This window comes from Cervus canadensis, chromosome X (assembly GCF_019320065.1).
Source record: "Cervus canadensis isolate Bull #8, Minnesota chromosome X, ASM1932006v1, whole genome shotgun sequence".
Classification (NCBI taxonomy): Eukaryota; Metazoa; Chordata; class Mammalia; order Artiodactyla; family Cervidae; genus Cervus; species Cervus canadensis.
In genome coordinates this window covers 48,019,581-48,047,148 of record NC_057419.1, presented here as the reverse complement: position 1 = coordinate 48,047,148, position 27,568 = coordinate 48,019,581, and the positions used below count along the sequence as shown (strand labels likewise).

The 27,568-nt window shown below is 40.2% G+C and overlaps 1 protein-coding gene across 1 annotated transcript in view; it reads left to right on the top strand.

Annotated features, from left to right (window-relative positions):
• OTC (ornithine transcarbamylase) overlaps positions 1-3,740 on the top strand; it is a 66,546-nt gene extending 62,806 nt beyond the window's left edge. The window contains exon 10 of the mRNA XM_043460050.1: positions 3,572-3,740. Coding sequence (XP_043315985.1) covers positions 3,572-3,631 — 60 coding nt within the window. The 3' untranslated portion in view covers positions 3,632-3,740. The remainder of the gene's footprint in view (positions 1-3,571) is intronic.
• Positions 3,741-27,568: the final 23,828 nt, after the last annotated feature.

Sequence of the window (27,568 nt, the reverse complement as noted above, 5' to 3'; positions counted from 1 at the left end):
CTCAGACATACTAACCACATTTTTTTTTCCCCAGTGGGTTTTGTCATACATTGATATGAATCAGCCATAGAGTTACACGCATTCCCCATCCCGATCCCCCCTCCCACCTCCCTCTCCACCCAATTCCTCTGGGTCTTCCCAGTGCACCAGGCCCGAGCACTTGTCTCATGCATCCCACCTGGGCTGGTGATCTGTTTCACCATAGATAATATACATGCTGTTCTTTCAAAACATCCCACCCTCACCTTCTCCCACAGAGTTCAAAAGTCTGTTCTGTACTTCTGTGTCTCTTTTTCTGTTTTGCATATAGGGTTATTGTTACCATCTTTCTAAATTCCATATATATGTGTACTAACCACATTTTAAGTGTTCAATAGTCACATAGGGTTGGTGGCTATACTATTTGTATTTGACAGCATAGACAGGGAATGTTTCCATCATGACAGAAAGTCCTACTGGGCAGCACTACTGTCTGGAGGGGGATTTCCACACACACAGTTTCATTTACAGTCAGGATAGAAGAAGGAAGGAGAGACACAATCAGCCTCAAGTTCTGAGGCGCCCATAATGACTAATGTAATAACTAAATAGGTGAAGGGCTTGTTCTAAAAGCATATAACGTTTTTAAAGCAAACGTGTACTCATTCAACACTCACACTAGCTTTTTAAGGCCTTCATACTGGGAGATTTCCAGCAGTGCTTTTCAGAACACTCTGGTAATCACATCATTCTCTCCATAGTGCACAGGCCTTTGGATCTCTTTGTAAAAAAAAAGAAAAGAAAGAAAGAAAACAACACACACACACACACACACACACACCCTCTCCTCACCACAAATCTTGCTTTTATATTTTTCAATAATTACTAAGGCTATAGGACTCACGAAACGTGAGGTGGGTTTCTTCCTCTGCCTACGAATTTTACTGTGGAGCTAAAGAAACCTAAAAGGACCCTGCAAAAAATCTGCCACTTCAAAGTACTACTATCAGGATGACCTTTAGATATACAACACCATTGCAAATGTAGTTCACAGTATTTTACCATGTCTTCTCTCCAAGTGAGGGGTGCCAGATAAAATACAGGATACCCAGCTACTTTGGAGTTTCAAATGTGGTGTGGTGTTTAGACAATTTATTAAGACAATAAATAATTGTTTAGGATAGACATGTCCTAAGGGCTTTCTTCATAGCTCAGTCAGTAACGAATCTACCTGCAGTGCAGGAGACCTAGGTTCAATACCTGGGTTGGGAAGATCCCCTGGAGAAGGAAATGGCAACCCAGTCCAGTATTCTTGCCTGGAGAAAACCCCATGAACAGAGGAGCCTGGCAGGCTACAGTCCATGGGGTTGCAAGAGTCGGACATGACTTAGGGACCAAACACCACCACCAATAGACATGTCCTATGTAATATTTGGAACATACTTGCAGTTTAAGAAAAATTGTTGTTGACCTGAAATGCCTACTTATGTATGTATGTATATATGTATGTCTGTATCAACTAAATCTGGCAGCAGCTCTACTCATAATTAACTTTCTAAGATTTAATATTTGAAAATAAATTTGACATATGCTATGACCATTAAAAATAATACCAAACCTAAGAGGTGACCCCGGGAACCCATAAAAAAGCTTAAAATATTTTACTGGAAGATGTTCTTATCCTAGTGTTTGACCTTTCTGTCTTCTTCTTGTCATTCAGATCTCAACTTTAAATGTCAGTCTTTAACAAGATTTTCCCTGTCCACCCTAAGTGGTTCCCTGACCTCCTTTATCCTGTTTTGTTTTTTTTTTTTTTTGAAATTTTTCTAGTGACATTTATCACTTCTTGATATTTTATTTTTTATTTGTTTCCTGTCCTCTCCCTATAATGATATGTGCTCAATACATTTTTGTAGCCTGAAGGCAGTACAGAATACTGTTTGGTTCTCGAACATGGGCTTTGGAAATCAAGTTAAAATTCTGGCTCTCTGTGTGGTCTTGGGAAAGTATCATAACTCCTCTAAGTCCAGTTTATTCACATGAAAATGGTGGTCAAGCAATAGGACAGGCAGGTACAGATCCACGCCTCACTGCCACCACTCAGGAAATACCTGTGCTTCAGCCTCCTCGTCTGTATTTCATTTCTCTTCCTACTTAACACAGTAGGAAAGGATATTACATAGTCTGGTCAAAAAGCAACAGCACTCAGACATAAAAAGAATGAATCTGAGTCATTTGTAGTGATGTGGATAAACCCAGAGCCTGTTATACAAAGTGAAGTAAGTTAGAGAAAAACAAACATCATATGTGAATGCGTCTATATGGAATCTAGAAACATGGTACTGATGAACCTATTTGCATGACAGGAATAGAGATGCAGATGTAGAGAACGGACTTGTGGACACAGGGAAAAGAGGGTGGATGAGCTGAGAAAGTAGCACTGACATATATACACACATATATACACCGTGTGTAAAATACATGGCTAGTGGGAAATTGCTATAAAGCACAGGGAGCTCAGCTTGGTGCTCTGTGATGACCTAGAAGGGTGGGATTGGCAAGGATGTGGGAGGGAGGCCCAAGAGGGAGGGGATATATGTATACTCAGAGCTGATTCACTTCATTGTACAGCAGAAACCAATACAGCATCATAAAGCAATTATATTTCAATAAAAATAAAATAAAAGGAAGAATGCAAAAAAAAAAAAAAAAGCAAGAGCAAGTACCTGAAAGGCAGTAAAACTACCTCCTAAGAGTGGAGTCAGAGAAACTTGGGTCCAAACCCAGTTCTGTGTTGTTTCCAGGCTTGAGTTTCTCATCTATAAGTGATAATAGCAGAGATTCCCTTAGAAGGTTGTGTTACACGAGCTAATTTACAAACACTTCTCTCTACCTTACTGCAGTACCTAGTTCAGTGATAATATCAGCAACAGTGATGCCAACAAATGTTGATGGTAAGACACTTAGTCTGGTACGTAGTAAGCACTCAGTCAGCATTTGTCATCATCACTGTTTCTGATATAATTACTATCGTCATTTTGGAAATTGGGAAGAGTAAAAGTGAATATTCCTGTTTGCCACTGATGGCCAGATGGGAAGCTATACTCTAGCTTATAAATATTCTTTCAGGAGAACCCAGATTCAGAAAGACATTATTCATTAACCTAAATAATCTACATCTGATTTATTCTAAACTTTTCTAGGTTAAAAGTATCCAAACCACAGTGTAAACACAAAGATGGGAGGAATTCTATTTCTCTACAACCAGCCAATAGTAGGCTTCAGTTATGACTAGAAAAGCCAATCATGGCTACCACCTTGGTACCTCCCTTCGGCTCTCACCCCCACTGGTCCTGGAATGAGGCCTAAAAAAGCATGGTGGTTGTGTATATATTTGGGTCAGCATGATCCCTCATGAACTCCCTTAATAAAAATAAGTATTAGTTTGGAAGTGACCCCTTATCATTTCCTTAGGAAAACATGTCTGCCATAGGCCTTCAAAGCTGTAACCCGGATCCTCTTCCATAGGTCCCTAAGCAGGATCTTGCTAATGTTTACCCATTTCTTTCTTTCTCTTTCTCTGTCATTCCAGGCTGTCATGGTGTCCCTGCTGACAGATTATTCACCTCAGCTCCAGAAGCCAAAGTTTTGATGCGCTGATGCTTCTCAAGAGAGAAACCATGTTCTTCAGGAACAGAATAAGTCAGTTTATGAGGGAAGAAGAGAACAAATCACAGAAATAAACAAATTCTAACACATGCTATAGGTGAATGGTATGATATTGCTTTGCCACCGTGAAACCTTCCTGATGCACTGGAACATGTCGCTTAACTTGGTTTAAACTTTCTAATTCACAATTTCTGAGCTACATTTGGGTATGATATTAATAATCATATACATTTGCTTCAACTAAACATAAAATACTGCATTCATAACACATAATGCCTATGCCATTAAAAGTAATCTATGCTTATTGCTCTAATAAATTATCACCCACGCTAATTTATAAGTAAACATTTACCAGGAAGTCAGCTGCTGGCAGACCTGTGGGCTGTGCTCATATCCCCTAGGACCAACAAGGAAGCCAAATGATCCATCTTGCTGATGTAACACAATTTGCAGGCAAATGGGGTAGACAGACATTCACTTACGGAGGCAAAATGATGAAATTCTTAGAAAAACAGCTATAATTGTGTCCAAACTCTGGAGTTTTTTCTAGTCATTTGTGGAAGGAGGGTCCTTCGAGAGCACATATCTCTCTTCTGTAATAAATACTTAATACTACAAGCCTAAAGAAGCCTGTGTGAACAAGTGGTAAAACCACAGATACCTAAGTAGGAATATAATGTCCATTAGTGACATTTTCATAGGTTCAAATTCTCCAGCAGGAGCAATTTAATTTTTTTTCATGTTTGTGCTTGTCATGCAGCTCATCATACCATGCACTGGATATTTCCATAAATCTACTGCTTGCCACATTTTAGTCTATATTTTCCTCTAATTTTTCTTCAAGCTAAGAACAATTTGCACCACTGGATTATTATGTAATTAGAGCTAGATGTCTCTTGTGGGTGAACAAAACATGTAGTATTGAATTATTATGATATAATTTTAAATCTTTAGTTCAAATGTTAAATAAATGAAACTTTTCGAAAGTAATGTATTTTACAGAGGACAAGAAAAGTAATTAACTTGACATTCCATTTCTACTACTGGAAGAATGTTTCCAGCCTAGTTGACTGATATTCTTCAGCAGATAGCTATGACTTAAACAAGTGAGTACGAGATGAATTACAAATTAGATCTGCGATGAAGATGTAATAAAACATATTTAGTAGGGAGATGGGGGAAAGCACATAATATTACAGGGGGAAAATTCAATTTTTCTTGTAAATAACAAAGGTGACTTTCACGTTGATGGCGATTTATTGGGAGCACTTAAGAGAGAAAGAGTGGAGTTTTGTAAACTGTCTTCTTTCAGCAGAGAGTATAAGGACAATTTAACCAAGAGGTGCTGTGTGGGTTGTGGGGGCTTACCCTTAAACTGCCTCCATACAAAGGACATGATTCTGAGTAATCTTCCACTTTCTAAATGGTCCCCTATGGCAGGGGTCCCTCAACCTTGGAGATCTAATGCCTGGTGATCTGAGGTGGAGCTGATGTGATAATAATAGAAATAAAGTGCATAATAAACGTAATGCACTTGAAGCATCCTGCAACCACCCCCCACCCGCAGTCTGTGGAAAAACTGTCTTCCACGAAACCCATCCCTGGTGCCCAAAAGGTTGGGGACTGCTGCCCTACAACAATGAACTCTCATCTCTTTATTGGGTATTCTTGGAACCACAGAGAAGGTATAATCTTCTTCCCTCAAAGGGAAAGAACTTGTGTCATTCCCTTGTTAAAATGTAGTCACTACCTCAAAATGTCCCAAAGCTGTCTTTTTTTATGAATACACCATTTAACAGTGCTCTCAACCCAAACCAGTAAGCCTATAGGAATTTATTTGCTTTCTTAACTTTTCCTCTTAAAAAGACATTATTTATACTGTCAGGAATAAAGAAAACCAGGGAAGGAAGACTTAGTATTATTTTTTTTCCAAAACTATTTTATCTCCTGTTTCATTTTACCCTTTGCTCCATTCCCTTTCCTGTGTAACTACTGCAATGACAGAGATGAACAAAAACTCCAGCAATGACCTTTGGGTCACTGGTGCAGTAGATCCTATTGACTTAATTAATATAACTAGTCAAAGAGTGCCTTTCTTCCAGGCTTTCTCCACTGTAACACTGGAAGTAAAAATATCATATGATTATACAGTAATGGGGGCTTCCCAGGTGGTACTAGTGGTAAAGAACCCCCAGGCCAATGCAGGAGATTTAAGAGATGCTGGTTCAATCCCTGAGTTAGGAAGATCCCCTGGAGAAGCCATGGCAACCCACTCCTATATTCTTGCAGTGATGAGTTTCCAGGAACTTTGGAAAAATAATTCTACATCAGATATTTTGAATGAATATTGTACGATTTGACTATTATAATGTCCCCAAGCAGAAAGATCTGCCAAGATTAACACGGTAATGCCACATTTGACCTCCTACATAAATAAGTGACTCTAGAACTTCAGTTAAAATGGTGAGAGCCTCATGATCAATGCTAAAGATCTAAGGCAAACCTTGTCACATAATAAAAAGGTATAAAGAATACATACAGACAGGGTGTCCAGAACACAGTCTTTCTTTGGGCCTTTTTGTTTTGGACATTCTCATCAGTGAAGATGAGCTGCAGCATGTCTTGAGACATGGCATCAGTCAGCAATTTTGTAGGCTTGATGACAAACATGAAAGGTCATATCAAAGAATGGAAAACCAGTCTGGTTACAATGATTGGACACCTAAACCAGGAGCACCATATACTGACATCCAAGATGTACTCTGTGCCAAGGTCTCAGGTAAAGGTGTGTCTAAAGAATCTGCCTGAAATGCAAGAGACTTGGGTTTGATCCCCGGGTTGGGAAGATCCCCTGGAAGAGTGAATGGCAACCCACTCCAGTATTCTTGCCTGGAAAATCCCACAAAGAGAGGAGCCTGGCGGGCTACAGTTCATGGGGTCGCAGAGTTAGACACGACTGAGCGACTAACACTTTTACTTTTTCAAAGGTGTGAGTAAGGGCTAAACCCTGGTCTACACTTCAGATACCAAGGCTTGTGCTTCCTTAGAGCCTTACAGCCAGGAGGAAGGAATGACTTTTTAAAAGTTGCCCACCTAGGGATGTTTCGAGAGAACAGCATCGAAACATGTATATTATCTAGGGTGAAACAGATCACCAGCCCAGGCTGGATGCATGAGACAAGTGCTCTGGCCTGGTGCACTGGGAAGACCCAGAGGAATCAGGTGGAGAGGGAGGTGGGAGGGGGGATCGGGATGGGGAATACATGTAAGTCCATGGCTGATTCATGTCAATGTATGACAAAAACCACTACAATATTGTAAAGTAATTAGCCTCCAACTAATAAAAATAAATGGAAAAAAAAAGTTGCCCACCTAGAGGGAACACTTTTCAGTGTTTTATAAGCCTGAATAGGTGCTTTAAGTCACAAAAAAGGCACACAAAAGTATCTGGTAGGGTTAACCCTCCTTTCAATCATTTACATCAGAATTTTTTTCAATATCACCTTGTACTTGTTAAAGTGAGACATATAGGGATACTTTGGTGATGCTTTTGGTGTTTTGCCTCAATTTCTGCCACAGTTTCAAGATTCCAGAATGGAAATGATAGCATCTGTCCATTTTTGTGTGGCAAATACATGACACATCATGGAGGCAGGAATCTGCAATCAACTCTGAAGTTCTTTAATTAAAAAAAAAATTCATCCCTAATAATTGTCCAGAAAATTTAGTATCAATTATTGAGAAAAGAATGTTGGTCAGAGCAAATGGAAGTGCTTTCCTTTATATGAACTAAATCTTTTCACAGACTGAGGGATGCCTGACTTGTATCAATGACACTAGACTTGGTTTCTAACTGATGTTCTTCTGGAGCTCATTCCCAGAGGCAAGGCGAGCACAACAGCTGCCTTCTGGAGCAAAATCATTAGGTAAATAAATTTTTAAACTGGAATGAGGCTTAGAAGTAATCCAGATTATCCCTTCATTTTACAAAAGAAGGAAACAGGAAACAGCAACAAAATGTTCCTAGGAGAGAAAGATATTCGACAGGGAGGGATTATGCATGTGTTCAACACCCCTTCACAAACTATCTGGGATCCTTCAAAGGCTGAATGGGGAATAGGGAACTGGCTGGTCTGGGACTGTGACTCTCTGAGCCCAGCAGATGAGAGGAGAGCTCACACCTAAGCCGAGATCGATACAGACATTCCGGGATGTGAACCAAGATCCAAAAAGCATTTATGGAGTCGATGCTGTCGGAGTCCCATCCAGATGTCTATTACCTGGGCTCACCCATCCCCTAGCTGCCATCAGGGCTAGATACTGATGGCTCACAGCTGCTCATTTTTCTGAAACACCATCCTCAACCAACCAGGAACCACTTAGCCCAGGAGGTTAGACTCTTGCTGTCATCCTACTACTGGCAGTTCACAGCCAATGAGTAACTGAAGGAGAGGCTCTCTTCCCTCCAAGCAAGACGAACCCAGTGGTGAAATTCATGCCCCAGAGCTTCCCATGGGATTAGGCTGAAGTCAGTAGCTGTTGGAGACCACATCCTTGGTGGTTGTTATTTTTGTTGTTTCATTGCTCAGTCGTGTCCGACTCTTGTTTTCAACCCCATGGACTGTAACCTGCCAGGCTCCTCTGTCCATGGGATTTCCCAGGCAAGAATACTGGAGTGGGTTGCCATTTGCTTCTCCAGAGGATCTTCTCAACTTAGGAACGGAACTTGTGTCTCCTGCTTTGGCAGGAGGCTTCTTTACCACTGAGCCACCCAGGAAGCCCAAGTTAATGCTTAACCTACTTCCCTTGTTCAATAAATAAACTTCCGCTCCTTCAATAAATCATTTGCATGAGTCCCCATCTCAGGCTCTGCTTCTCAGGAATCTGATCTAAGAAGATCCATGAATAAGATTTTTCAGAGGTCTGCACTGTTTTGCTGATCCTTCAGGTATCAAGGGAGGAGTAGGAAGCTAAGTGGCCATTAGACAAATGGTGAAGAGCTCAAACTTCAGCAAGCAAAAATGTTTCCGATTACCAGGATCAGTCTTCCTTAAGAAGGAAGCAGACCATTATAAATAACAAATATTTTCCTATCACATGTTCAAATTCATAATGAGGGATTTATTAACTGCATGGAATAGACCAATTTTCTTTCCCCAGAGAGGAGTACCTCTGAGTTAACTGACACAATATTGCAGGCTTATTTATGTGATAATTTAACACCTTTAGAGGTTGTTGCCTCTGGCACCTCATTTGTCCTTGGTCCTGCCTTCCCCTCTTCCCACCAAAGCTACTTATTCAGCAGGTCTGGACCAGGGCCTGAGAATCTGCATTTTTAACATGTCCCCAGGGATTTCAATGCTGCTAGTCCAGGGACCACAGTTTGAAAACCATTGGTATGAGGTACTGCTCAAGAATTATTGGAGGTGTCTTTATCTCCACATCCATAAAGCACCACCATAAAGCATTTGACATAACCCAGACCCTCTATTAATCTGCCTTTGGAGCTACTGAGGCCTGGATTTTATCCCTTCTCTGCTACATAACAGCCATCTAATCCCACTTTCCTTATCTGTAAAATGAGAATTATAATGCCCATCTCACAGTGTTGCTAAAATATTTAAATGAAGTAACACATACAAGAGTATTTGGCTTAGAGCCAGTGCTAAATAAATACCAGCCTCCTTTTATTTGATTGATTGTTTCTAATACTTTTATATTTTTTCCTTTGCCTTCATAACAAAATTATATCCCACCATCAGAAACATTGAGTTGAACAGCTGGTGTCCAAAAAAGGGCAAAGAATGAGTTTGTCCTCTGAAGTTGGCAGAACCCAGCAGTTGATGCTTCAGTACAGCTATATCTTTCTAGAAGCTGGTTTGCGAATACATATGCTACCCAGGTGAGTGGCCTGGCTCTTTGCCAAACTGAATCATGGAAGCCAATAAGTCCCAAAATCTAATCAAACTGACAACTCTTTTGCTTAGGGAAGCATGACAGGAATGTACATTTATGTGAAATAAATCCAAGGCATTTGGCTTGGGGTCTAGCTGATAAAAGGGGAAAGGGATTAGGAAGCACTCATCAGGGTTTATTTATCTTTGTTTGAGGCTAGCAGTGCTCAGAGGAAGAAATTTTCAAACTGTTCTTAAGGCAGCAGTTCTTAAGCGTTTTGTTCTCAGGACCTCTTTATGATCTCATAAATTAGAAAGATCTCATGCATATTCCTTTATGTGGTATATATCACATTAGAAATTAAAGCTAAGAAATTTCAGAAATATTTATATATTGATTAATTTACAGTTAACAATACTAGACCTATAATAATTTATGAAAATAACCATATTTTCCTAAACAAAGTTCATGAATAGAGTGGATGACATTGATTTGTTTTTCGCATATCTTTGCTGCCTGCCTTAATAGAAGACATCTGTATTCTCATATCTGTTTCTGCTTTCCATCCGTGGTACTATGTTAGTTTGAAGTAAAGGGAAATGATCCAATCTCACAGATATAAGCAGTTAAAACAGGAAGTAGCTTTTCAAATAATCATCAATATTCTTGGATGTTACGCTGAAACTCTGCAAGTGATAGCTCCTTGGAGATGAGTTGCAATGTGGGATCTGACCACATCAGTGAACTTTTCTACACTGTTAGGTGAAACTTCACTTTGAATAAATCTTTTGCACATGTGTGGTTCCACATCAGTCATTTGGAAAATATTAGGTCACTGATTCATGCAGATCTTCCAAATAATGCTGTATTACATTATGGAAAATAAAAAAATTGCATTTGTTCACACCACCACTGCTTTGGCCTGAATGTTTATGTGCCCCCAAAATTCGTATGTTAAAATCCTAGCCCCTAAAGATTATGGTATTAGTGTGTGGGGCCTTTGGGAAATACTTAGGTTATGAGGATGGGGCCCTCATGAATGAGATAAATGCCCTTGTAAAAGGGACTACCCAGAGTTCCCTAGCTCCTTCTGCTAGGCGAGGACACAGTTAGAAGGCACTGACTATGAACCAGGTATAGGGTCCTCAACAGAGCATAATCATACTGGGTACATTTATTGTGGACTTCCCAACCTCCAGAACCATGGGAAGTAAATGTCTACAGTAGTCTGAACAGGTTAAAACAACGACCTTTCTCATTAGAAAAGTATTTAAGTATCGCAAAGGGGATAAAAATTTTACAGAATTCTGATTTTCTCTTGAAGGCTCAAATTTTATCTTTGGCAACAAATACCATCAGTTACTTTGCTTGACAGGTTCACCTTGTTCATTTTCAAGATGTCTGCCAAACAACCATAGTTTGTAAGTTTTCTTTTAAAATTAGAATTTGTGTACCACACAAAAGGCAGCTAGTTTGACACACAACTCAAAGAACTGCACATGTTATTTTCTTCAAGACAATCATCACATTTTGTTATGCAACAGAAAGGCTTAGTGCTTACTTCTCACGTCATCACACAGAATATTAAAGAGACATGTATTAAAAATTTAATATTAATAATTTTTACTGCTTCATCAAGGGCATTAATAAGTGAACCTTTTAAAAAAATTCTTGGATGTGATACGAAGAATAAAATGATTTTTGGTTCTATTGCCTTCATTTGTGCTAAGGTGTCAGCAGTCTTGCCTACCCTTCCTTTTGTACCATCTCCTGATGCTGTTGATGCAGGGACCACCCACTGTGAAGCAAGGTCATGTACTGCTTTTAGAGAACCATGGGAGGCCAAGTGGAAAGAGCTCTAGAACATTCATTTCTGATTAAACCAGAACAGCCGACTCAACTCTAATTTTATCTAATTTAATATTTAGCAGCATTCCCCAAAGGGCTTCCCTGATAGCTCAGTTGGTAAAGAATCTGCTTGCAATGCAGGAGGCCCTGGTTTGATTCCTGGGTTAGGAAGATCCGCTGGAGAAGGGATAGCCTACCCATTCCAGTATTCTTGGGCTTCCTTGTGACTCAACTGTAAAGAATTTGCCTGCAGTGCAGGAGACCTGGGTTTGATCCCTGGGTTGGGAAGATCCCTGGGGAAGGGAAAGGCTACCCTACCCACTCCAGTATTCTGGCCTGGAGAATTCCATGGACTGTATAGTCCACGGGGTCACAAAGAGTCGGACACAACTGAACGACTTTCATTTGCACTGTAGTGTTCCCTAAAAGGATTCTTGAGAAAAATAGTTTGTGACTCACTTCTATAAAGTGAGTCTTGGGTTCATTATGAATAAAAATTCATTTTATTCATCCTATTGAGAGTGTTAATAGCCTTGGTAGGGAGGTCCCCAAGCAGCAGCAGGAAATAAAACTCCAAGTTTCAAACATTTTTTTCTTTTCTCTTCTAATCCTGTGTTGTCATGGCAACACCTGGTTCCACCAGAACTTAACTTTATCTAAAACCTTGAGCTAACCAGTGCATATTTCTCATGGAAATGTCTTCCTTAAGCTATGTTAATGAACTACCTATTTGCTTGGAAATCTGCCTTTCTTCAAGATTCATGTCAATTGTTTTATGGCGAGGGTGACTCACCTTGTGCCAATGCTATCTCAAAATGCATGTTGTGGGTGAGGGACCTGGTGCCACTCCCTCAGTTTTGAGGCCCTTCCTTCCTCTAATTAGCAGCTTGCTAATAGACCATCCCCATGGAAAAGAAAAGCAATAAGGCAAAATGGTTGTCTGAGGAGGCCTTACAAATAACTGTGAAAAGAAGAGAAGCAAAAAGCAAAGGAGAAAAGGAAAGATATTCCCATTTGAATGCAGAGTTCCAAAGAATAGCAAGGAGAGATAAGAAAGCCTTCCTCAGCGATCAATGCAAAGAAATAGAGGAAAACAACAGAATGGGAAAGACTAGAGACCTCTTCAAGAAAATTAGAGATATCAAGGGAACATTTCAGGCAAAGATGGGTTCAATAAAGGACAGAAATGGTATGGACCTAACAGAAGCAGAAGATATTAAGAAGAGGTGGCAAGAATACACTGAAGAACTGTACAAAAAAGATCTTCACGACTCAGATAATCATGATGGTGTGATCACTCACCTAGAGCCAGACATCCTGGAATGTGAAGTCAAGTGGGCCTTAGAAAGCATCACTATGAACAAAGCTAGTGGATGTGATGGAATTCCAGTTGAGCTATTTCAAGTCCTGAAAGATGATGCTGTGAAAGTGCTGCACTCAATATGCCAGCAAATTTGGAAAACTCAGCAGTGGCCACAGGACTGGAAAAGGTCCGTTTTCATTCCAATCCCTAAGAAAGGCAATCCGAAAGAATGCTCAAACTACCACACAATTGCACTCATCTTGTTGCAGGAAGGGGGACCCCTTCCAGGGCCCGAAACTGGGCTCTTGTCTAACACTCCGAAATGAATTGTCCGAGGAGACACATGTGCTGACAAAGCAAGAGATTTTATTGGGAAGGGCACCCAGGTGGAGAGCAGGAGGGTAAGGGAACCCAGGAGACCTGCTCTGCCGCGTGGCTCACAGTCTCGGGTTTTATGGTGATGGGATTAGTTTCTGGGTGGTCTTTGGCCAATCATTCTAATTCAGAGTCTTTCCTGGTGGCGCACGCATCGCTCAGCCAAGATGGATGCTAGGGAGAGGGATTCTGGGAAGTGGACGGACAGGCAGTGTCTCCTCTCGACATTTCCCGAACTCTTCCGGCTGGTGGTGGCTTATTAGTTCCGTATTCCTTATCAGGATCTCCTGTCATAAAACAACTCATGCAAATGGTTACTATGGTGCCTGGCCAGGGTGGGCGGTTTCAATCAGTGTGCTTCCCCTAACAATCTCACACACTAGTAAAGTAATGCTAAAAAGCAGAGACATTACTTTGCCAACAAAGATCCATCTGGTCAAGGCTATGGTTTTTCCAGTGGTCATGTATGGATGTGAGAGTTGGACTGTGAAGAAAACTGAGCACCGAAGAATTGATGCTTTTGAACTGTGGTGTTGGAGAAGACTCTTGAGAGTCCCTTGGACTGCAAGGAGATCCAAACAGTCCATCCTAAAGGAGATCAGTCCTGGGTGTTCATTGGAAGGACTGATGCTGAAGCTGAAACTCCAATACTTTGGCCACCTCATGCGAAGAGTTGACTCACTGGAAAAGACCCTGATGCTGGGAGGGATTGGGGGCAGGAGGAGAAGGGGGCGACAGAGGATGAGATGGCTGGATGGCATCACCGACTCGATGGGCATGAGTTTGAGTAAACTTTGGGAGCTGGTGATGGACAGGGAGGCCTGGCGTACTGTGATTCATGTGGTCGCAAAGAGTCGGACATGACTGAGCGACTGAACTGAACTGAACTGAATAGGTTTTTAACTCTTTGCTAAAAAACTAGCAAGGGGGCACTCTTTCTGTCCTTTTCTGATGTCTCTGTCAGAAGCTTTCTCTATCTCTTTTATACTTTAATAAAACTTTATTACACAAAAAGTTCTGAGCGATCAAGCCTCGTCACTGGCCCTGGATCAAACTCCTCTCCTATGGAGGCCACAAATCCCGGCATCATTCAAGGCTCATAGCAAGCTTGTCGTTCAAGCTTGTAACTTGTCACTATGCATACTGAGCCTATTGTTTAGAGTCCCAGTTTTGTGCCCAGCACTTGTTATATGTTGGGAATAGAGCAATTGACAAGAAAGACATGATCCCTGCCCTCATGGTGTTAATAGTCTAGTAGGGCAGACAGACAACCACATGGAAATAGATACTGTGATAGGAGCTGGGAGAGAAACAAACAGAATGCTCTGATATAGAATAAAGGGACAGAAGGAAAAAGCACACATTTATATCAGTAGTTCTCAAACTTCAGTGAGTATCAGAATCACTTGGAGAGCTAACAAAGATTACAGAGACCTTGGCTTTTTGAAATATGGAGGGCCGTGGTTTATTGAAATAGGGAGGGCATGGTCTTCTGTAGTTTCACCAAATTTTGAGTGGTGCTGCTTTAGATACAGTACTCAGAGAAAGCCTCTCAGAGAAGGTGACCTTAAAATGGAATCCTTAGTGCTGAGAATAATGGCAGGGTCCAGGCTTTTAACTGGATTTGGATCGAATCTGTCTGAGGTGATGCCAGATCTACAGCTATAGGTTGAGCCATAGGGCTGGTAAGTTCATTTACTGCTTAAGTGAGCCCCTTCCATTTATTATTACAAAATTATGTTATCACTAAAGTAAATAACTACATGCTCCTATAAAAAACATGTTTTATAAGCAGAAGTGATTACACTAGACATTTTGTATTTACAAGTCATATCATAGAACATCTCATCTCATTAACAAGGGACATAGCATGTATCTTTATATTTAAAAACTTATGTTCTTACTGGCTATTTTTCCAACAGTGCCCTTTTACATGGTCACCAGAATTTAAATGTCCTCCGAGTTCTCTCAATTATCTTCCTGAGAGTTGTACCAACCATTGTGACATTTTGAATTAATTCTCAAAGTACTTATGCTAATAAGATTAGCTCCCCTCAAGACTTTTCATTAAATCTAATTGTAAAAATTACATTTCTTTAACTAAGGTCAGTAAAAGAAATTAAGGTATTTAATTTCTGATCCTCACGTAATTAAGTGAAGAATGGAAAAGAGTATTCCAGCTAGAGGGAATAGTGTACAGGTTGGTCCTGAGGTGAAAAGGGGCTTGACTTCTTGAAGGAACTGGATAAAGGTTAGTAGAGCTAGAGTTTAGTGAGCAAGGGAGAGAGGAGCAAGTCCAGAAATTCAACAGGGATTAGCTTTTGAGGTCAAAGCAAGAATTTTGGTTTTTATTCTAAGTGCAATGGGAAGCCATTGACAGGATGTACCCATTAGGAGTGTTTTTTGAAGACAGCTATGAGTTGATTGTATTGTAAAATAGTGTCATTGTACATGAATATGGGCTTCCCAGGTGGCTTAGTGATAAAGAATCTGCCTGCCAATGTAAGAGACACAGGAGATGTGGGTTTGATCCCTGGGTTGGGAAGATCCCCTGGAGAAGGAAATGGCAATCCACACCAGTATTCTTGCCTGGGGAATCTCATGGACAGAGGAGCCTGGTGGGTTACAGTTCATGGGGTCACTATAAAGAGTCAGACACAACTGAGCAACTAAATAACAACAACAACAACATTAATATATGCTATCTGGCTTATCCATCAATCTCTTAGACATTTGATTGGTATGAGTTAGCCCCCAAACTTTACACAGCTGCTGACAAACCTGGAAAATGGCGTTTACACAGCTTTAAAGCTGAGAACCAAATAGCTGACTAAATTTGAGCCATTTAAGAATCTACAAATCTACAATTTTTTTTTAATAAAAGGAGGACCCTGGAAGACAAATGTTAACAAAGCAAGCTCCCAAATCCTAAGCTCCATTGTATTGGTTTATGCTTCAGTCCATCTTTTCATTGCTCTTTTGTTAATTCTTGCCCTCCTCTGTTTCTCTGTATTCACCTTCATTGTACTCTTCCATTGTATTATATCCCTTCAATCTCCCTCTCTTCTTCCTGGAGAAACTGCAACTTGGGATCACATCTTAAGTGCACTATACTCTAAGGGATAAGAATATGGGCTATTCAGATGCCCCTCTCCTCTTATTAGTTGGATGATCTTGGCTATATCCTATAATACATCTAAGCCTCAGATTCCTAATCTGGGAACAGAGAATAATAATAGTGCCTATTTATAGAAATAAATGTGCAAGTCCAGGAAAAACAATGCATGGACTGCTGTATAGAAAATACTTAAAATGTTACCAACATGTATTTCATTTCCTAATTAAACTTTCCACTTCTATTGTCATCTCACATTTTGTGTTCTTTCAGTTTAAGGAGCACAAAATTTATTTTCAAATCTATCATGCCACTTTCATCCTGTTGTTACTCTGTTAGTAATTTGCTGTCTCCTTAATACAACTGAGACATGTCGCAGGAGTTCATAGAAGGGAGAAAATACGTGATAAGGTCAGTGGATGGGTATGACTTCATCACTGAAGACCTGGCAATATTTGCTTAGACAAAGGAAAAGGAGAAGGGAGTTCAGGTTGGCAGGTCTGTGAGCAAATGTGTGAGAGGGAATTCTTAAATGATGATCAGTAAGTAGTTTATATTGTTTGAAATGGAGGATTTCTGTATAGAAGTGTTTGGAAAATTTGTTGGTACAAGACTGAGGAGTGCCTTCATCAAAAAGCTACTAAGTGTGGAATTTTTCCTGCAGGCTTTGGGAAGCCAATGAATAGTGTGGCAGGAGAGAGGGATATAATGAAAGCATGTTTCATCAAGACTGGTATGGTGATTCGGTGTAGATTTATTTGGGAAACCAGTGTTGAGGCTACTTTGTTCCCTGAACAAGAGTAGCAGTTGTGGAGATGGAAGCCTTGATCCAAGAGGAAACTGACAGGGCTTGAAAACTTGAATCTAAAAGTCAAAGAAAGAGAATAAACACTTTGAACTTGAAATTATAAGGAAGCATACAAAAGCAGGCCGTTTCGCCTCTTTGCCTTAATAGTTCTATATTTAAAGCAATGTTAATAAAATGAAACATAAATATAATATAAAATATAATCTTTTAGCTTCACAGGGATGAGAAGAACTTAAGCAAGATACTTGGTATGAAGCGTAAATGTGATAATAGATGCAGGAACCTCAAGCCATTTACCTAGCACAAAGAAAGTAATTAATAAACGTTTGTTCATTTTTAATTATTTTGAATCAAAATAATTTAGGAATAGAGCCCCACAGACATATCAAGGCTGTTTTAGAGGGTAAGAATAATTAAGGGAAATGATTAAAGGAGATGATGGATCTCTATTTCTTGTCTTCAAATCTTGGTTTACAGATTAATAGATCAAACAGACATTATTTCCTGCTCAAGGATCTGAGAGTAGAATAGAATGAAGTATGGAAAATACTTAGTTATAACTATTCATGGCTTCCTTGTCCTTCCTCTTTCATCAGTAAAAGCTCAATAACAGCAGAACCTTATCAACGTGAACATCTTTCTCTGACCTAAGAAAGTCCAAGTCCTTTGATGATCAAATTATTAATCCTTTAAATGCCACTAAGAAGTTATGCACATTTAAGCAAGAATAGACAGTTGTTCTAAGTAATAAAATGCATGATCCATTCCTTCCTCTGCAGCCAACAACTTCTCTGGTCCCTGAAGTGGCCATTTCCCTCCTTGTACCACTTTAGCTTGGGGCACAGACTCAACTTTCAGTTTTCAGGAATCATTTCCAGTGGTTTTTCCAAAGGCGTCTGAAATTATAGAACTGTTTCTTTTGGTACTTCTATAGGTCTGCTTACAAAGAACCAAGAATGCTATAATAAATAGTCAATAAAAAAATATATATATCACAACCTTGTGTATCCAGTGGTGTAAAACCATCCCAAGCTCTTTGGGATGGTTTTACCATCCCAATGCTCAAAGGCATTGACATGCCTTTGTCTGACTGATAATGGCTCAGTTAATCTTACTTAAAAGTGGAAAGTCTCCACCAGAATGGCCCAAGTTTAAAGGAATTACAGTATCTACCATCTGTTAGGCCAGGATAGGATAGGAAACAGCTAAAACTCCTTACTGATGGGAATGAAAACTGGTAGTACAACCAAATTATAGAGCTATTGAGTAATATTTAGCAAAGCTGAACACACATATTTCACTGACCGAGACATTTCACTCCTGGATGTGCACTCAAGAGAAATGAGCACTCGTGTCCATCAAAAAACATCTTCAAGAATCCAAGCAAACACCACTATAAATAAAATAGATAACCAACAAGGGCATACTGTATATCACAGGGAACGATATTCAATATGTTATAATAACTTATAATGGAAAAGAATCTGATAAAGAATATACATATATATATATATATAAAACTGAATCACTTTGCTGTACATGTGAAACTAACACAACTATAAATGAACTATACTTCAATTTTAAAAATTTTATAAGAAAACAAAATAAACAAAACCAAACAAAAAAAGAACCCATAGCAGTTTTTTTCATAATAGTTCCAAATTGGCAACAATGCTAATATCCATCAATAGTAGAATGGGCTAGTAAATGATAATTGTGCAGTGGAATACTACACAACAATGAAAATAGATAAAGTACAGTCACCCACAAAAGCATGGATGGCTCTCAGATATAATGTATAATGGAAAAAACCAGAAACAAAGGAGTTCATGAAGTTTAAGGACAGGCAAAATTAATCTATGTTTGTAGAAGTCAGAATAGTGGTTACTTTTATGTGTGTGGGGGATGCTGACTGTGAAGGAGCATGAAGGAGCATTCCGGAAGCCCTAGAAAATGTTCCGTATCTTGACCTGATTGGTGGTTACATACATGGGTGTGTAAAAATTCATTGAACTGTTCTTTTAAAATCTGTTCATTGTGAATTATGTAAATTTCACTCAATTAAAGTGATAAATAATTAAAAGTATTGGTAAACATTTAAAAAGGTAGGGAAACCTCAACACACAGAGATCAAATGAATTGCACAGGATCACTCTTTGCCAGGATTTGTAAATGTATTTCACTCCACTCTTTCAACTGCACTGCTTACCAAGAATGAGTACCATACTGAAAATATTTTATTTGATTAAAGAAATTGGGCATCTTGTTTAATAGAACAGAGGTCTGAAACTGGTAGATTCACCAAACTTCTGCTCTGCTAAATTATGAGACAGGAGAGGGTTTCAAGATTGAAAAGCCTTCCTGGCTTCCCAGTCCCACTGTTAAAAAACTCTCCCCAAAATGGGACTATTTTGGCTTGGATCCTTATATCCAGTCAAGATATTCAGATTATCAGATTATAGAGTTCTGTACATATTAAGAGGCTATAGGCATTCGTTTTAATGAAGAGGATACAATACATCGTTAAGGAATCTGTGTCTTTTGAAGATATGCTGCTTATTTTTCAGATAAAAACCCACAGCAGTCTATTCTCATTAAATGACATCAGCAGTAAATTCTGAAAACAGGTGTTCTTAACCACCCATGCAATCCAATGAATGGACTTGAGATGGTCCATGAACCCCATGAAATTGCACACATTTTACATGTGCGTATTAGTATTCTTTTCTGTGAAGGGAAACAAAGCTTTTGTGGCAGCCATGAAAATAGGACTCTCAGATCCCCTAGTGCAAGGACCATAAGTGACTGATGGTCCCAGCTGCTGCAGTGAAATGTATCATTGTATAGATGCCAAGGTCACGCTTCCCACAGCCTGTTCGAAGCCAATGATGCAAGACTTTTCTCTTGTTTTGTTATATTCATTACTTTTATTTTTTTAGATTCCATGTATAAGTGATAACATAAATATTTGTCTTTCTCTGACTTATTTCACTGAGCATAATATTCTCTAGGTCCATCCATGTTGGATGCAAGACTTTTCTGATAAAATCTCTGGCTTGGGACTTTCTGACAGCCTTGCAGAACTCCTTCAGAACTGCATTGCAGTCTAAGATGCTTCCACCCAACTGTCCTACTTTCTTCCTCCCTTCTCTCTCTCCTTCACACAGAGTTGAATCTGTTTTGAGGTCTCCATCCAGCATCCCTTGGTTCCTTCCCCATTTTTGGTCTTAGGCCCTGTCTCTAAGATATCTCTTGCATGCCTAGTTCTGTTGTGGCATCTACTTCCTGTAGGATCTGGACTATATAAGTGGTACTGGAGTGGTCTCAGAATATAGGCACTCAGATGTGGAGTTGGAACTTGGTCGTTCACTTGCCTGCAGGTGAAGATGACACTGTTCTGGTTGGTAGGTGAGACATGCAGAGTCTCTGGCTCAGAGTCATAGTAACTTACTTGCCAAAGGTTTCACTGGTGGTGATCCCAGTGGAGGAGTCCAGGGTTCAGGGGTGTGCTGGAATACTCACTCTAAAGTGAAAAACAGTGCTGAATCTTACATCCCCTACCACAGACAAGAAGCACAGCATCTGGTCAACCTCTTTGGGTCCTGGAGGCAGGACATTCTACTCCTAGGAATATTACTCTGGTAGTGAAGGCTTCCAGCTTTAAGTAGGGGCCAGAGGAGGAAAGTGTTCTGCAGGAGGTTCAGGTTATGGTGCAAGCAACATGGCCATGTGGGCCATACATTCCAGCAGACCTTAGGGTGTTCCAAGTGTCAGTGGTGGAAAATGATACAGTGTGGAATTTATGGCAGGCTCCAGTGGGAGAAAAAAAATGTAAGTCCTTGGAGTCTGGAGCAAGGGTATGCCATTCACAGCAGAAAAATAATATGCCTTTTGAGAAACAGGTCCTGGTATGTTAGTGGGCCCTGGTAGGGATACAATGTTTGACTAAGGACACCAACATGCAGCTGGAACCACGCATTATGAGTTGGGTTCTTACTGAACTGTTAAGTCATAAAGTAAGACAGGCCTTGCATCGGTCTATAACAACATGGAAATGTTACATCCTGGATAGGGCTTGAGCAAGACCACAGGACTCAAGTTAATTGAATGAGCAGGTAGCCTAGATCTGCATGTCATCAACAAGAGTTATACCAATGCTCCAGCAAGGATCGAACATTGTAGACCCAGGGGGAGGGTTCTCATACACACAGCTGAAGGAGGAGCCTAAAGCTGTTGCTCAGTATGTGAAGGAAAGCTAAAAATGAATGGTGGCCACATTACATCACATTTGAGAATGGCCCTAAATGAAAACAGGAAGGATGATTTCCCAATGGGTAGAGCCAAAGTGGTACATCTGGCCATCCAGTTTGTGTAGAAGGAACAGCAGTCTGAGGTAAGAATATTTGCACTCATGGGGGTGGCCAATGGCCTGGAAGGGAAGACTAGAAGATCAGATCCAAGGAATTCTGGAGGTATGTGGATAGATATATGGGAGTGGTCATAAAATGTGAAGGTCTTTATATCACACATAAATGTCCACCAGAAATTATCCACCACAGACAAGGCACCTGACAACTAAGTAGACAAAATGACTCAGACAGTTGACATCAGCTAGCCTTTTATCGCCACTCACCCCAGAATTGGCATGATGGGCATATTCATGTAGTGGCCATGGCTGCCAAGATGGCCACAATAACATGGACTCCCACTGACTAAAGATGATCTAGCTTATTGGTGCCTCCAAATGTCCAACATATTGGCATTAGAGACCTAAACTGAGCTCCCATATCTGGCACTATCTTTTGGTCATTTGGTATCAAGTAAACAGCATTGAGTCCCTTCCATCATTTGTCCTCACAGGTATAGATCCTTATTCTAGACTTGGGTTTACCTTTCCTGCCTGTAGAGCCTTAGCAAGTACCACTATCCAGGGGATTATGGAAGGTTTGGTCTACAAACACGGAATCCCATGCAACATGGCATCTGACCAGGGGACCCATTTTACAGCAAAGGAGGGGGTAGGAGTGGGCCCATGACCATGGGATCCACTAGTTGTATCACACATGACACTATCTAGAGGCACTCAGCCTCACAGAACACTCCAAGGAATACCTAAATTGCTGGTTTGGGGGCAACACTCTGAAAGAAGGGAGTGCCCTTCAGGATACAGTGTCTATATTAAAAATTGGAGACTTCTATCTGGCTCTACGTCCAAAGAATACATGGATCCAGAGATCAAGGGGTAGAAGCATGAGTGGCCCCATTTACCACTGGAGGTCTCCGTGCTTCCAGTCCCATCAACTCTGGACATGACAGAGCTGATGGTCATGGTCCTCAAAGAGGGCACACTCTTGCCAGAGGATACAGGAAAGGGTCCCTTTGAACTACAAGCCATGACTACTACCAGGACACTATGGATTCCTTGTGCCCAGGGACCAGAAGGCAAGAAGAGGAATCAATTGTGACAAGAGCAATTGGCGCTGATCAGCAGGAGGTAGCAGGGATGCTTTGACATAATGGTGGCATGGGGAATGCGTGTGCTACCCAGGTGATGTCCTTGCGCACCTCTTGGTACTCTTTTACCCAATTATGACTGTATTCAGTTCAGTTCAGTCGCTCAGTCGTGTCCGATTCTTTGCGAGAGTCTGTGTATGGGCAAGTATATCCACCCCAGCATCATAAGGGTATGATTCCCAAGGGCTCAGACCTCTCAGGAATGAAGGTTTGCATCTGGAAAGATATGTCAACAATGGGAATAAGTTTAGGCCCAAGAGTGATTTCTCTTCCCTCTAGCTAGGCAGGTCAACTTTCCAACAGAATCAGCCTTATTATAGAAACTACGGGGACTTAGCAGAATGTCCCAAAAGCACTTAGGGTGGAGAAATACTTTGCCTTAAATTTACTTATTAAAGTAATACATTAAAGAGAATAAAAATCCTTCTGAATCATCCAAGTCACAATGCTATCATTCACTGCAAGAACTTGAAGTGTACCACCAACCAACACAAAGGCTTTCTCCATCCTGAAAAACGCAGTGATTAGGAAAGATGATTGCAAACCATTTCTGAAGAAAATTAAATACATACATTTCAGGCTTTAGACAGTTAGGCTTTTTTTTGTTTATTTATAAAATGTTCATTCCTCAGCCCCATGGAGCTTTCTCCATGACATTAATCGTGTTCTGCTGCTGGATCTGCTGCTGCTATCTGCCTAATAGATCTGTTACCCATGGGGGAGTGTTTCAGAGGCTGGCGACATCCTCTTCTCTTATTGGTGACAAGACTGATTCAGAGTACTCCTTCCTGACCCATTTATTCATGGGTATGTTATCAAGAATAATCTTAAGCTTTCTACTTTACAGCATAATAAAAAACAAATAAACTCAAGCCAAATTCATACTCTATCCTCTTTCTGTCCCACTCTTGTCCTGGTAATATTTCCAACCAGGCCTTTGCTCCTCTAAACGGCAAAATAAAAATCTTATTTTCTAAAATGTCAATGTCTGAAATCCCACCAGATGTCAGTCCAACTTAAAGTAACTGAAGGTGGAAGAGCAAGAGGGAGGGGACATAGGTATACTTATGGCTGATTCATGTTGATGTTTGGCAGAAACCAACAGCATTCTGTAAAGCAATTGTCCTTCGATTAAAAAAATACATAAATTTATAAAGATAAAAAAAGTAACTGAAGGTATGACTCTCTTAGGGTGATGTACAAGGAAGGGGAGGAGTGATTGGAGGTGGGGCCCAGGATATAGGTGGCAGTGAGGCCTTTTTAAAAGCACAAGAAATCCAAATGATTCTTTCTCAAGAGTGAGGTCTCTGGGGGGGCAACCAGGTGTTCACATGAGATGTTGTAACTGAGCAGGACCTTATGGGGCCTTCCCAGAAAAAGGACTCCCCCCATGTCCTCCACCTCCTTTTGTCTGTAGAAAAACTTTTGTCAAAGAATAAATTTAATCAGAGAACTGGAAAAATGCAGAAAGAATGGAAAACAGTCAAGCAAGACAAAAAAATAATAGTTTAGCCATTAAACAAAGTCAAGGACCTTTAGTTCCTCCTTCCGGGCTATAAATAATATTCTGAGGCAAGTCCTTTGTGCTGTTTTGCAGAGACTGAAACCCCCGTCAGGTGGAAGACGTTATCTGTATGCTACCCACAAGCACATAGACTCCAGACTGGTTGGAATCAGAAGGCTGATGATGTTAACTCCCTGTTACCTTACAACCAATCAGTCAGAAGGATGTTCATGAGCTGATCATGTACAGCACAATCCCCCACCCTCACCCTGTCTTTAAAAATCCTTCTATGAAAGTCTTCAGGGAGTTTGGGTCTTTTAAGCACTTGGTGGCCCTGTACTCCTTGCTTGGCACCCTGCAATACACACTGCACTTAACTTCATCAAAACCCGATGTCAGTAGACTGGCTTTACTGTGCATAGGCAAGTAGACCCAAGTTTGGTTCGGTAACAATATTAAGATGAAGAAGCTGCTGGAACATCTGTATATTCCCCTCATTCTTATATCCATAGCAGATCCAGTTGCCAAAAACAAACGGGCACAAAAATATTACTGCATGTCCATGCCAAATCTGCAGTTTAATGAATCTGGAGACCCAATTCACCAAGTGATCTTACTGAAATTCATCCATTTGCAAAACTAAAATAATATGACTTATCTATTCCTCATTCCATAGGTTCTGATGCAGGGGAAAGATGGCCCAATTTTAATTGAATCAGGTTATACAGGTCAAGATAAAGTGTCAAATGTGATTCATGGCAATCTTTCAACATTATTCATGTTGGTTTTGCATTCATCAAAAGAACACTTAGTAGCTCTGACAGACTCTGAAGATGCAGCTTCACACATCTTTTTAATACCTTGATGGGAAAGGCATAAAATAAAATGTCACTAGTAAATATTACTAGTTCAAACATGACAATATTATAAAACCATTTCTCACATGGTGTTGTTTTTAAAAGAGTGTATTTCATACAACTAAAGGTATGTCTTTTTTTTCAAATAAAGGTATGTCTTATATAGGTTAGTTTCTTCTTGCATTTCAGCACCTCCATGAAGGGAAACATGTAGTCCTCAGCAATAAGCCTTCAAATGCCCTCTTTCAGTCCTCTCCCATACACACCCATCACACACCATAGGTGCTCCTTCATTTCTCTCCTTCCAATCAACAGCTCAACATTAGCAACCCATGCTTACATGGATGTCTTGTCCACATCTAACAACTCATGATTCCATGAAACCTTTGTCCACACACTCTGCTTCACCATTTCCTCTGACTCGCCAGCACAGAAGCTCACAAACCAGCTTGTGATCAGAAGTTCTTCCTTAGTGAGCAGAAAAAGGAAAGAGCAAGAAAACAGTTCTTCTTAAAGTGCACAGGGAGGGTAATGGCCAGAAATTCTCAAGTGTCAAGAATTTTTACTCCATCACACTATGACCTGGCTCTCATCAACCATATTATGTATTTGTAAATCTTAAAGTATTTCCTAAATGGTTTTCACTGCTAGCTTCTAAAAATCAATAGTTCTTGTTGGAGAAAGAAAGCAAACTATTTGACATGCAAATAACAATAGCCTCTGTCTCTAGGTGATCAGCCTCAGCTAAAGCAATAAATGAGGTGGATGGTTTTTAAGTCTTCATTCACCAATAATTGTTCATAATGGTGTCTATGAGAGACTTTGCCTTCTAAATTTCACATGAAAGTGAAAGTGAAGTCGCTCAGTCGTGTCCGACCCTTTTCAACCCCATGGACTATAGCCCACCAGGCTCCTCCATCCATGGGATTTTCCAGGCAAGAGTACTGGAGTGGATTGCCATTTCCTTCTCCAGGGGATCTTCCCGACCCAGGGATTGAACCCGGGTCTCCTGCATTGTAGGCAGACGCTTTACTGTCTGAGTCACTAGGGAAAATTTCACATAGCAACTTTCAAAACAGAAAAAGAAAAATGTATATATATGTATGTATGTATATGTATATGTATAGTATAGTATAGTCAAGTAAGAAAGTAAGTGTTAGTTGCTCAGCCATGTTCAACTGTTTGTGACCCCATTGACTGTAGCCTGCCAGCCTCCTCTGTCCATGGAATTCTCCAGGTAAGAATACTGGAGTGGTCGGCCAATTCCTTCTCCAAAAGTATAGTCAAAGTTATGGTTTTTCCAGTAGTCATATACAGAAATGAGAGTTGGACCAAAAAGAAATGGCTGAGCATTGAAGAATTGATGTTTTTGAACTATGGTGGTGGAGAAGACCCTTGAGAGTCCCTTGAACTGCAGGGAGATCCAACCAGTCCATCCTAAAGGAGATCAACCCTGAATATTCACTGGAAGGACTGATGCTGAAGCAGAAGCTCCAATACTTTGGCCACCTAATGTGAAGAGCCAACTCATTGGAAAAGACTCTGATGCTGGGGAAGACTGAAGGCAAAAGGAGAAGAGGGTGGCAGAGGATGAGATGGTTAGATACAATCACCAACTCAACGGACATGAATTCCAGCAAACTCTGGGAGATAGTGAAGGACAGGGAAGCCTGGCAAGCTGCAGTCCATGGGGTTACAAAGAGTTGGACATGACTTACTGACTGAACAACAACAACATATATGTATACACACATATGTATATACACATATATATGTATATATATACATATATAAACAGAGTACTATAAAATACAATGGTCTTAATAATGGTTGATATACATTAAGTCATTTCTTTGGATATAGAATTTCTATGCCTATATCTACATCTGTATCTATATATCTCAAGCACAATTGGCCATTTCAGATAAATAGGTCAAGTTTGGGAAAAATAAGTTCATGTGCTATGAACTAGTTTATGTTTTAGAACACACACTGTATTCTACCTTGTATTATTATTATTTGTTAAGAGGTCTGTCTCCATTTATTCATGTACCTCTTGAATACAATAGCACTATCTTTTTTTTTCATTCTCTTGTGTAGTGCTACTCAAAATATGGTTGGTTCTTCATCTGTGAACTTTGTTGCCAGTCTCCAACAAGATAAGTACATAAACTGAGAGTATGCTTTCATAATTTTTCTAAAAGTATAATTAATGTTACTGTATTATTCAAGTGCATGTTCATTGTACTCATGCTGTTGAGCAAGGCATCGGTCAGGTCAGATGGGCTGTTGTTGAACTTAATTGGGTGAGTTGCATATGTTAGGAGCTGTATATACTCGTCCTGGGCAGGAATAAACCAGAGCAAAAAAACTGGTGCTTTACCACAGATAGTTTGAGAAACATTGCTCTAAATCAAGAGTTGGCAAACTGACACCCTGTGAGTCGAATCCTATTCAACTAACAGCCATCCACCTGTTTTTGTATATAAAGTTTTATTGGACACAACATTCATTTTCTTATTATCTATGCTACTTTCACCCTACAGACGCAGAGTGGAATAGGTGTAGCTGAGACCACCTGGCCTTCAAAATGTAACAAATTTCCTATCTGACCTTTCAAATAAAGGTCTGCTAGTCCTTTCTCTAAAAGCTATGTTTTTTAACTTTGACTGTAAGCAACGTATTTCACTTTGCAAGCATA